We start from the raw sequence: 12,623 nt of genomic DNA on the forward strand, positions 1-12,623 counted from the left end.
TTTTTTAAATTAACATTGTTTGTGAGAGGCGAGGGGACTCACACCAAAAAGCACCCCGAAGTTTTTAATTACTTGTTTCTTAAATTACCCTTGTTTGTGAGAGGCGAGGGAACTCACATCAAAAAGAACCCCGAAAGCTTTGACATCCGCTATGTTGGATCCAGCATTTTAACCCCTTCAGTGTGTAGCTAAAATATAACAAAATGGTCCCAAAATGTGTAAGACCTTCTTGTAAATAAATTTTCATGACAATAGGTACTAAGGGGTTTTTGGGGTCGCTGATTACGATTCCGGTGTTAGTTTTCAAAAATTCAAAATGGCGGATCCAAAATGGCGGACACGATTTTGAAAAATTCATTGGATTCGCTTAAAAATCGTTACTCGGGGATTTTCGTGGTCGCTGATTACGAATCTGACATTAGTTTTTTAAAATTCAAAATGGCGGACACGATTTTGAAAAATTCATTGAATACGCTTAAAATTCGTTATTCGGGGGTTTTCGTGGTCGCTGATTACGAATCTGACATTAGTTTTTTAAAATTCAAAATGGCGGATCCAAAATGGCGGACACGATTTTGAAAAATTCATTGAATACGCTTAAAATTCGTTATTCGGGGGTTTTCGTGGTCGCTGATTACGAATCTGACATTAGTTTTTTAAAATTCAAAATGGCGGATCCAAAATGGCGGACACGATTTTGAAAAATTCATTGAATACGCTTAAAATTCGTTATTCGGGGGTTTTCGGGGTCGCTGATTACGAATCTGTTATTAGCTTTTCAAAGTTTAAATGGTAAGAATTATTAAAAGAATTTATCCACTTTTAAAATTTTTCAAAATTTTTGGCGACCATTTTGGATGAAAAATTATTTGTTTTTAAAATCTTACTTCAGAATCGTGATCAGCGACCCCAAAAATCCCCGAGTAAGAATTTCTAAAAGAATTTATCCACTTTTGAAATTTTTCAAAATTTTTGGCGGCCATTTTGGATGAAAAATGATTTATTTTGAAAATCTGACTTCAGAATCGTGATCAGCGACCCCAATAATCCCCGAGTAAAAATTTTTGCGAATATACGTTAAGATGTTTTCTTGTTCGGGCCATGACGTGTATACACGTCATCCACTGTTTGGGCCAGTTTTTTTCATGACGTGTATACACGTCGTCCACAGTCAAGGGGCTAAATTTTGACAAACTGACATCGGATTTATAATCAGCGACCCCAAAAACCCCCAAGTAACGATTTTCAAGCGAATCCGATCAATTTTTAAAAAAGTCATCCGCCATATTGGATCCGCCATTTTAAATTTTCAAAAACTAACATCGGATTTATAATCAGCGACCCCAAAAACCCTCGAGTAACGATTTTAAAGCGAATCCGATCAATTTTTAAAAAAGTCATCCGCCATATTGGATCCGCCATTTTGAATTTTTTAAAACTAACATCGGATTTATAATCAGCGACCCCAAAAACCCCCGAGTAACGATTTTCAAACGAATCGGATCAATTTTTAAAAAAGTCATCCGCCATATTGGATCCGCCATTTTGAATTTTTTTAAACTAACATCCGATTCGTAATCAGCGACCCCAAAAACCCGCGAGTAACATGTTTCAAGCGAATCCAATTAAATTTTGAGTTTTGGCCACTTTTGACTACCTTCTGGCCTACAGTGAACTGGAGAGCCAAGTCAAAACGGCCTGGCTCTCGGGTTATCACTACTTGACTTCATAAAATTAGCATGACGACTCAAAAGAAAACAGTTACAGCTTTCTTTTCTCTCCGTGTGGAAAATTTGAAGCTACAGAAAAACTGCACGAGGGAAAAAAATTAAAACTATGATTTTCTTACTCAAAAAACACCTACTATTCGAAAAAAAAAATGTTTTGTTCGATTGATAATTTCACTGTAAACCAGTATTATTAACTAATTTTTATTTTTTTAAGTTTTAATAAAATTCTTCATAAGAATTTAATCATTTTCATTTAAATAATAAGTTTCTTCGTATGATTTGAATTATTTTTAATACACTTTTATAAAATTTGTGTAAAGAATTCAAATATTTTAAAAAATTTTAATAAAATTCTGAGACGGAATTCATTATTTCTATGATAATTACAATTATTAACAAACACGATTATTTTAAAATCTTGAAAGAAATTCTTCTTCAAAATCAATTATACTTCTAAAATTTTCAATTAACATTATTAGAAAAAACTACATTATTTTCAAAAAATTCTTCAAAAGAATTTAATTATTATCAAAAAGAAAATCCTTTTAAAATTATTTTTATAAATAATAAAAATTTTCGATTGAATTCAATTATTTTTAATACATCGAAAGAATAAAATTATTTTAAAAAATGTTAATAAAAATCTTTATAAGAATTGATTTATTTTCCAGACATTAGTTTTAAAACTAAAAAACATTTAAAAAGCAAAATTATTTCAAAAATTAAGAAATAAAAAAGACATATTAATATTTAATTTAAAAATATCAATGGTTTTTTAATCAGTTTCTTAATCTTTATTTATTTGTAATAAAAAAGATAACACTATAACATTAATTTTTTAGTGTTATAAAATTAACGGATATAAATTAATACGAATTTGACAATTAATCAAAGAATTTATTAATTAAATTTCAAGGAAACAATTAAAATTTTGCGTTTGTTAAAGAAGAATTTTTTTTGTTTATATTTTAATAAAACTGTTTTTTATCGCAGGGATCTGAGTCATTTTTTCATAAAATTAAAAAAGTAAAAAAGGGGATTCAGTTTTTAAAAAAATAGTAATTTGCAAATTACAAACAAATTATTATATAACAGCGTATACAAATTATTTTAAAGACTTTTTCAACTCTTTTTCTTAATTTTAGCTTTTTTAAATAACATATTTATTTACCTATTATTTGTAATTAACATTTATTTTGTTAATTACTGATATTATTTTTATCTTTTTCGTATCGTAAAAAATTTATAATAAAAATTCATGATTAATATATTAATTAATAGGTGACATAAATATATTTTTCATGTAAATCTTACCAAACTTACGTTTATAAGGTCTTTCGGTTGACTTTTGATTATCATTTTTATCATCGTCGTCTGTCGAAGAATCAGTTTGATAGTGTAACGATTAAATATTGTTTGATATTAAAGTCAAAATTGAACATGAAATAAATTAAATAATCTTTAATAGAAAAATTTAATAAATAAGATAAAATATATAAATAAAAAAATCATAGAATAAATTAATAAATATAGTAATTTATTTAATCCAATAGAAATCAAGCTTGAACTCCCCTTTATACAATTATTTATTTGTTTATACACCTGTCTTCAGCCTTACATACTTGGCTATACAAGTGTCTCTTTACAAATTTCGCTCTTACAATATTTCTTATAGACATTTCCTTAATACTAAATTTTGCGCCTACAGAGAGACTTAAAAATTAGGAGTACTCGCATTTGCCTGGACCACCCGTCTAATGCACGGAAGAAAATTTTTACTGTGGGGAACAGCTAATTTCAAAAATAAATAACATAAAGAATCTATTCAACTAATTCAATGAATGATTTCCAATGCAGTAGTCAAACTGTTTCTCTGATATAGAGAAAATGAATTTCACTGGTCAGCCATATTGGAAATATTTGACAGTTTACAATTCTCATAGAAATTTCTCTAAAATCACAAATGTCAAATTTACATTTCTTACCTCTAAATACGTATTAATTTACTAATTTTACATTTTATTAGTTATAATATAAAAAATATAATTAATAGAATTTGAATATACGCTTTGAACATTGATTTAAAAATGTTTCCATTCAAGTGTTATTTTGAGGTTATGTTGTTTTCAAAAGGTAACGCAAGAAATATCATTTTCGCTAGATCAGCGAAAATGGATTATCGATGGAGCCAAATCAGTGAAACTTATAGCTATTATAGTGATTGTTATCTCTACTTTAGTAGAACTTTTTTTAGCGTGTGGGTTTTCTCGCCAGTGGAGAGGGAAACTGTAGAAAACCTCTCCTGAGTACAACCGGTTTATCGACAGTCGAGTTCTAATGGTGTGTACCGGACAATAATCGATGGTGCACATCATTATACCTCGACGTCAAACCTCCCGCTCAGATTGTCTCACGTGCCGGAAAAATACCAAGCCAAATGGGCGCGAACCAAGGGTACTTACCCTTGGTCCTTAAACGACCGCCAAGCGAGGCATCTATCCGACTGAGCTAATCTGTCGGTACCTTTATACAATTACAAATAGTCAAATATAAAAACGTAACACACACATCAATTCAATCATTCATACAAACACACAATACATACGAGTCAACATATAAATACCGATAAATACAATATAAAATTAAGTTTAGAATAAAATAATGCGCAAAGTGTTAAAGGACTTAAATTTGATTCTCATGAGAATTAATACCAAAAATAATATACGGACCAAATTGATTATATAGTTTTCCTTTAGTCAAGCGTTTCCATGAGGTAATAGGACGAGATGATATTGAGCCTTGTTCTGTCCCCACTCATTTCATTTATATAAAACGAGTGAAGATTCGGGAACAAACGTTAAATTTCGGAAAGTCGAGGAAACACCTCTTCGCTCATGGCTCGATTGTCCGTCACACAAAATATACTTTTATATATACATGGATACTTAGATCCTTACAATAGTTCTTATCGGACTTATTTTCTTCAAAGTCATCCTCATCGCTGGTTGCACTGTGTTTCTCAGCTTCAGTTTCTGCAGCGGTGCTTTCCACTTCAGAATCCACCCGGCAAGAAGGCTGGAATTGGATGGATTTAAAGTTATCTCACGTACGTACATAGAGATGAAAAATTTTAATTATTTTTAATACCTGATTTTTTCACTTTTTCTAGTTTCACGGAGTAGGATAAATTGCCAACAAAGTGAATTCCACTTAATTCTAAAATTTAAAAGCTATTATCAGTCGCAAATTTGATTTCGTTTAAAAAGAATAGAATACGAATTTTTTTTAATTTAACTTGGCTGTTATTTATTCCTTACGTAGACTTACGAAATATGGGAAAAATCTGGTATTAAATGGAATTCATTTTTTTAATTCCAATCAATTCCAGCCTTCTTGCCGGGCACGTATTCTCTTTATAACCGAGGCGACGAATTGACAATTCGATGTTTTTAGCATTCGACCTTTTGTCCATTTGACTACTTGGTATTCGACTATTTGAACATTCGACGACTTGGTGTTTAGGGGAAATGCATGCGTCTCGTCGAAACCGGAAGGACAGCATTAAAGCATCAAGGTGTCCCATAAGTGTAAAAGGTCCGAGAGTCGAGTGTATTAGAATATTATTATCACCACCCAGTGAGAAATTGCCAATAGACTTTAATCGGTCCAATATCGGTCCAATATTGGTTGCCGTGCTGGGCGCCGATTGACTCCCAATATTGGACCAATATGGGCTGATGCTTGGGATGTAACGGCATCGCCAATCATCGGTTGTCAATATTGGTCCAATATTGGCCAAATATTGGCAACCAAGAGAAAAAAATTTTTTTAAATAAATTTTTTTTAATTAAATAATAATAATAAAAAATTAATGTTTATAATTTTTGTTTAATATATTTATTTGTTTAATTATTTATTTTTAATAATTCATGTAAATAATAAATAATTTATAATTTATAAATTATAATTATTTAAAAATGCAGCAGCTATTAGAAAATAGCATTCTGCAAAAAAATTCTATCATTGAAAAATCAATGATAGGCGAGAGAAATCCGCGTCTTTAAATAGATTCGCAGATGATAGACAAGAGATATCCGCGTCATTAAACGGATTCGCAGATATACTCTGGTCTCGCGACGAATCTCTCGATACTTATATACACTGGAGTTGCCGTGTCAGTTGCGAGAACGGTTACAGCGTCCCTCTTGCGGCAGAGATAAGAATTGTCACGTAAAGTGCGGGTATAATAAGGCGGTCGGTAAAGCGATTTAGCAGTTTACGTGACAATTCTTATCTCCGCCGAAAGAGGGACGCTGTAACCGTTCTCGCAACTGACACGGCGACTCCAGTGTATATAAGTATCGAGAGATTCGTCGCGAGACCAGAGTATATGTGCGAATCCGTTTAATGACGCGGATATCTCTTGTCTATCATCTGCGAATCTATTTAAAGACGCGGATTTCTCTCGCCTATCATTGATTTTTCAATGATAGAATTTTTTTGCAGAATGCTATTTTCTAATAGCTGCTGCATTTTTAAATAATTATAATTTATAAATAATAAATTATTTATTATTTAGGGGCCGTACACATAATACGTCACGCGATTTTTTACCATTTTTAACCCCTCTCTCCCCCTATGTCACACTTCGTCACAAACCTTGAACCCCCCCTCCCCCTACAACGTCACGTCACACACGTTATTTCACTGTAATTTTTATACATTGGATATTATATATTATATCCTACACTCTAAATTATTGAATCAGTTAAAAATAACTGATTTAGGAGCAAAAAGTCAGTCACTAATTCAAATGGTAATATTTTTTTTCTGACAATTAGTTAAAAATAACTGATTTTTCAATACAAGTGTTTTTGATTGATTCAATTAGTCACGTTTAACTACATAGCACCGAAACTTTCCTAAAAATTTACTAAAGATTTACTCGCAAGCTTCGAAATATTTAAATGCAAAGTTTAGTGAAAATTGTGTAAAGATTTAAATATCCCACTTCAATAAAAGTTGAGCGCGAAACTTTCCTGAAAATTTAACTTAAATTTTCAGGAAAATTTTCACGAAAGCATATAGTCGAAAATGTAATTCAAATGTTCAGGAAAGTTTCAAGCTATATTTTTAAGAAAATTTGACAATAAACATTTATTGGAGTGAAAAATTTAAATCTTTACACAATTTTAACTAAACTTTGCAAGTAAATTTTTCGAAGTATGCAAGCAAATCTTTAGATTTGCATACATATTTAGAAAAGTCAGTCACTGCTGATTGTCAGTTAAAACCATGATTTTTAACTGATTCAAATTAAGAGAATATATTATTTATCATATTATAAATAATATACGAATAAATGTTAAACAGGTACATAATAGATATTAAATAGATTAAAGCATTTTTAACTTGTTTTATTTAGAAAAAGTGACATTGTCACATATAATTTCTTATAATCTTTGAATTTAAAAGATTGTGACGTAACACATGAGTTCACCCCCCCCCTCCCCCATGTCACACTTAGTCACAATTCTCAGACCCCCTCCCTCCCCCTAGCCGCGTGACGTATTATGTGTACGGCCCCTTACATGAATTATTAAAAATAAATAATTAAACAAATAAATATATTAAACAAAAAAATTATAAACATTAATTTTTTATTATTATTATTTAATTAAAAAAAATTTATTTAAAAAAATTTTTTTCTCTTGGTTGCCAATATTCGGCCAATATTGGACCAATATTGACAACCGATGATTGGCGATGCCGTTACATCCCAAGCATCAGCCCATATTGGTCCAATATTGGGAGCCTTTATTGGACCGATGATCGGTCTCTTGGCTCCCAATATTGGACCGATATTGGACCGGTGAGAAATTTCTCACTGGGCAGTTCTTATTATGAACTAAAAGTAAATGAAAAACAAACGAAAATTATAGATTTTTTAAGTTCTTAATTTAATTTGTACAAAGTTTATTTGGTGAATAGTAATTACATGCACATGCATTTCGCCGTCACGCGTGTGATCAAATGAGCGCACGCCGTGCGGATTAATAAACACGCGTGCGAGCGTATGTCTGTCACGGTGCGCACATTTTGCTATCTGATATGATGTATTGGATGGTTAAGCAACCAGTCCAATTGTCCAAAAGCCGTTTGGACAATTGAGCAGGCGGCTTGCTCAATCATCACTTTTTTACTTGTCGCACAGTAGTGTTCAATGAAGCCTTCCTCGGATGATCGTGTTGCACTCATGGGAGTATATGAGTGCAACATGATCATCCGAGGAAGGCTTCATTGAACACTACTGTACAATATCAGGATAGTAACTGATGAAATCTAGATTTCTTTAAGGAAAACATTGCACATGGTTACCAGCACAATCATTATTGTACTCTGTAGATTTAAAAGTTATAAATAATATCTAAACGAAAGTTAAACAAATTTTCAATGATGAAAAGAAGAATTCTAAAATGCTTTTTATACAAAAGTACTCTTGGTTACCACTATATAATAATATGTAAAGCTGAACTGTAAAAAACATCTGTGTCCAGAAAAATTATAGGTTATGTTTGTAAATTTTGAATTGTGAATACATAAAGAGGATTAACTTTCAGTGCAAATTAATGATCTTCAAATCCTAAGTACATCTAAAATATTCAATAAAAATATTTTATTTTATAAAATTTAAAAAAATCGTCACTAATGAGGGTACACTGTAAAAAAAGAGCGTCTTGGTTTAAGACGTTTACGTGGTCACTTCTAAGACGTTTATAAGCGTCTTATTTGCCTTCTAAAATGCATGTATTTGGAGGTTATGTTTTTTATTTAAGACGCTCAAATAAGACGCTTATTTACATAAGACGTTTATAAACGTCTAAACGTCTTATTTTGAGACGCCATTTTTTGAAGTGTAAAACGATCATAAACATAACCTAAAATTTTTTTGGAGATACTGAAATGTAAAAAAAAATTTGGTTTTTCTATATTACAAAGTATTACATGTATTATATTCTTTTTTTAGAGATTTGAATATATAGATTTGAAGAATCTGTAATAATGGCGATAGCAAGAATTAAAAGCTTTTTGGACGCAAGTATCAAAAATGTATCATCACCACTGGATCGCACAGCAAATCTTGAACCAGAAATCGGTTTGAGAATTGAACATTCAGAGAATCTTAAAACATTAAGTGTGACTGTCTTAGGTGCTAGACATTTACCACAGAACTTTGGCCTGACACGTGTTAACAGCTACGTAGTAAAGGTAATTATACTAGAATAAACTTAATTTTAATTTTTGTAAACTGTCAAGTAGCAATCACACAGGACCACAAAATTTTTTTTAAAGAAAGTATTGACTGGACCATGTTTTTTAAATGTCTTTTGGGTCGCTGAATTTGAATCCGAACTCAGTTTTGAGCCATCACGTCAAGTTTCTTCACAAATTAATAAAATTCGAAAAAAACTGACTGTAAACGAGATTTAAATAAAAATAAGCAGAAGATTCTATTAAAAAACAACTTTAAAACACTGAAAAAATATTATATAATGTTAAACAATCAAAAAATCTCGTAAATATTTAAAATTTAACATGGCCGATCCAATATGGCGTCAATTTTTTTAAAATTCACCCAATTCGCCTGAATCTTGTTACTTGGGGGTTTTTGAGATTGCTAAATACGAATTTCACCTTAGTTTTCAAAAATTCAAAATGGCGGATCCAATATGGCTGACCAATTTTTAAACAAATTATTGGATTTACCTGAAACGTTATACTCGGGGGTTTCGGGGTCGCTGAATACGAATTTCACCTTAGTTTTCAAAAATTCAAAAACTGATAAATTTTTAAATAATTCGTTAGCCATATTGGATCCGCCATTTTGAATTTTGAAAAACTAAGGTGAAATTCGTATTCAGCGACCCCAAGAACCCCCGAGTAACAAATTTCAAGTAAATCTGATACATTTTTAAAAAATTCGACAGCCATATTGGATCCGCCATTTTGAAGAAACTTGACGTGATGGCGCAAAACTGAGTTTGTATTCGAATTCAGCGACTTAAAATACATATAAAAAACATGGTCCGGTCAATACTTTCTCTAAAAAAAATTTTGTGGTCCTGTGTTATGATGTGTATAAAACCATAAATAAACATTTTTTTTAATTTAGTTAACCCTTTAAGCGCACACTTACAAATCCACCCAAATCGCACACTGGGTTTACGACACCCGGGGACTTTAAAGAGTGTTCTCCAAGCTTGAATAGGATATTATTTTTTTTAATTATTTTATGTAGCTCAGTACATCTATTTTCAAGGAAAATAGGTTTTCTGTATCTCCTAGCCGAAAGTACGGTCTTCCCGGTTTAATTTGCTTCCGGGAATAGCGACTTTTGTGGCCGGCTCGACTGAGCCAACGCGCGCTCTGATTGGTTACAAGATTCTCGACACACGTAAACTGCAGCATAGCAACCACACAGACACGTTCATTAAAGAGCTTGTGTTTTGACGTGAATTAATCATAACCTTAAAACTCAAGCAGTGTTCGGTTAAAAATACCAAAATACATAATAATAAGATAAATACAGTGCATGTAATTGAAATATAACCAAAATAATTAATGAAATTTATTATTTTCTTTTATTGTTTTTTAATTATTTAAAAATATTGTAATTTAAATACGAAGAATTATCATGTTAAAAATTTTGATTGAGATTTGAACGATATAATTTCACAGATGTCACTTGATCGGTAAAGTAGGTACAGTGAGTTCTCGCGAGTCGTTCAACTCACGAGTCGTTCAAACTCGTCAGTCGTTCAACAGCTGATCAGTGTCCGATTCACGAGTCGTTCAATTTCTGGTATGCGCGCGCTGGTGCTCAGTGCTGTGTAATTTAAACGGACCAAAGCCATTGAATATTGTGTCTTTCGGGGCGATAAATATGTTTCACACATCCCTGTAATAGCCTTGGAGGCGTGGCTTATGCGTTGAACGACTCGTGAGTTTTATGATCTTGAAAATTTTCGAGAATTGAACGACTCGCGAGAACTCACTGTAAATACTTTTAATTGATGAATATTTCGATGATTGTAAAATAGGTATATTACTATTATTAAACATTTATTTGTAAGAGAAAATTTCTTACTGTTTACTATTTTTTAAATTTTACTTCCAATTATTTTTTACATATAATTTTCTTTTATGCCCGCCCCGACCAGCTAAGTCAGGCAAAAGTCGGGCGGGCAACTTATTGCGCTACTTTATTATTCAAACAATAATTGTTTAACGTACTTTCGGCTGAGGATACAGAAAAATTGTATACGACACACGGCCAGAAAGTTGGATGCCCTGGCGAGCGTGATATATAAAGCCTCAGCTTCGCCTCGGCCTTATATATCACGCCGGCCAGGAAATCCAACTTTCTGGCCGTGTGTCGTAATATACTATTCTCATAATGATTTATTTAATCTTAATAATTAAAAAAAAGTTTTTTAAAACTACTGAAATTACTTTAAACCGAAAACTGGGTATCAGCCACACAGAAATTTTTCGCCGTCAACTTCATAAAGTTATAAAAGACATTTGGGAGAGTAATCCCTGTGGGCACGACAACATCTTTGTTCTGGAATCTATAGTTAGATATTAATTTATTGTTAAATATGTCAGTAACCATATTTTTGTACCAAAAAAGCAGAAATAAGTTTATTATATTATTATATTTATTAAATAAGTTTATTCCTGATTATTTTCAAAATAATTCATGACTTAACTAAGACGATAAGTTTGAATTTTTGCTGAAATGTTATCGTGATATTCTGAGTTACTGAATTAAGTTTCGTATTTTTCCCAACAAAATTTCTATCCATGTATAAGAAATAATGAAAATAACTGTAAAAATGTTTGCTATTTTATACGTTCATATTTAAATACTAACATTATAAAATAAATTTCATTAATTCCTATTTCGGATTCTGGTAGCATGGTAGCTAGACGAAATACTTGTTGAAAACAATATTGTGAAGATATAAATTTTTTATATATTCATCAGAATATCTGCAGGGCAGGTCGCAAGTAATTTCAACTTAAAAGTACTTGTCCATCCCTTTATTTTTTGCATTTGTTTCTGCGATGTCTTCTGATAATTTTGAGCCTAAAATTAAAAAGATGGTAAGGCCGTTTGAAAGAAATTTTACCCGAAAGTTTGACTTTAGAAGGTCAAATCTCTTAAATTTTTAAATAGAAATTTTTTTCTGTGCTATTTGAAGTGACTTAAGTCTATAGAGCACTTATTTGTCATCATTTTCACAGAAATATGTTGACTAATCTCTAAAAAATTCAAAAAATGAGTGTTTTCAAAAACGGTCCAACGCTTTTTTCCATTTTAGGCTAAAAATCATCAGGAGGCATCCCAGAAACAAATACAAAAAAGAACGAAGTTGGACAAACACTTTTGGGTTGAAGTTATTTGAAGCCCATCACGACCTATATTATGGGCATGAGAATAATAATTCTACGTAAGTTGAAAAATTCCATGATTTACTCATTAAATTTTAAATGTTTTTCTCAAAACAATGCTACTTATTTTTATTAATTAATTATACCATGCTTTTATTCGAAATTTCTTGACAACTTCTGAAATACATGCCTTAAAGCTTTTTGTAGTTATTATTTACGTAATTAGTAGTATCGCTATTGAAAATCCCCAAATGGAAAAGGTATTCTGTGTCAAAAACCATGTAAAAGCCCGCTTCCATTAAGAAAACCATATGGATTCCCATGTAAATCTCCTTCTCCTATTTATAATATTAACATATTCGTCGTCGTTTTGTCGTCCGTCGGTCGTGTAACTCCGTACTTCATCGTTCGGTCGTTCGACTTTTATCATTTATT

At 31.4% G+C, this 12,623-nt stretch overlaps 1 protein-coding gene across 1 annotated transcript in view; it reads left to right on the forward strand.

Moving 5' to 3' along the window:
• Positions 1-8,757: 8,757 nt before the first annotated feature.
• LOC122502145 overlaps positions 8,758-12,623 on the forward strand; it is a 111,409-nt gene continuing 107,543 nt past the window's right edge. Inside the window, exon 1 of the mRNA XM_043612063.1 lies at positions 8,758-8,999. Within this exon, the coding sequence (XP_043467998.1) occupies positions 8,793-8,999 (207 nt within the window). The 5' untranslated portion in view covers positions 8,758-8,792. The remainder of the gene's footprint in view (positions 9,000-12,623) is intronic.

The sequence above is a fragment of the Leptopilina heterotoma genome, unplaced genomic scaffold, assembly GCF_015476425.1.
Source record: "Leptopilina heterotoma isolate Lh14 unplaced genomic scaffold, ASM1547642v1 Lhet_106, whole genome shotgun sequence".
Classification (NCBI taxonomy): domain Eukaryota; kingdom Metazoa; phylum Arthropoda; class Insecta; order Hymenoptera; family Figitidae; genus Leptopilina; species Leptopilina heterotoma.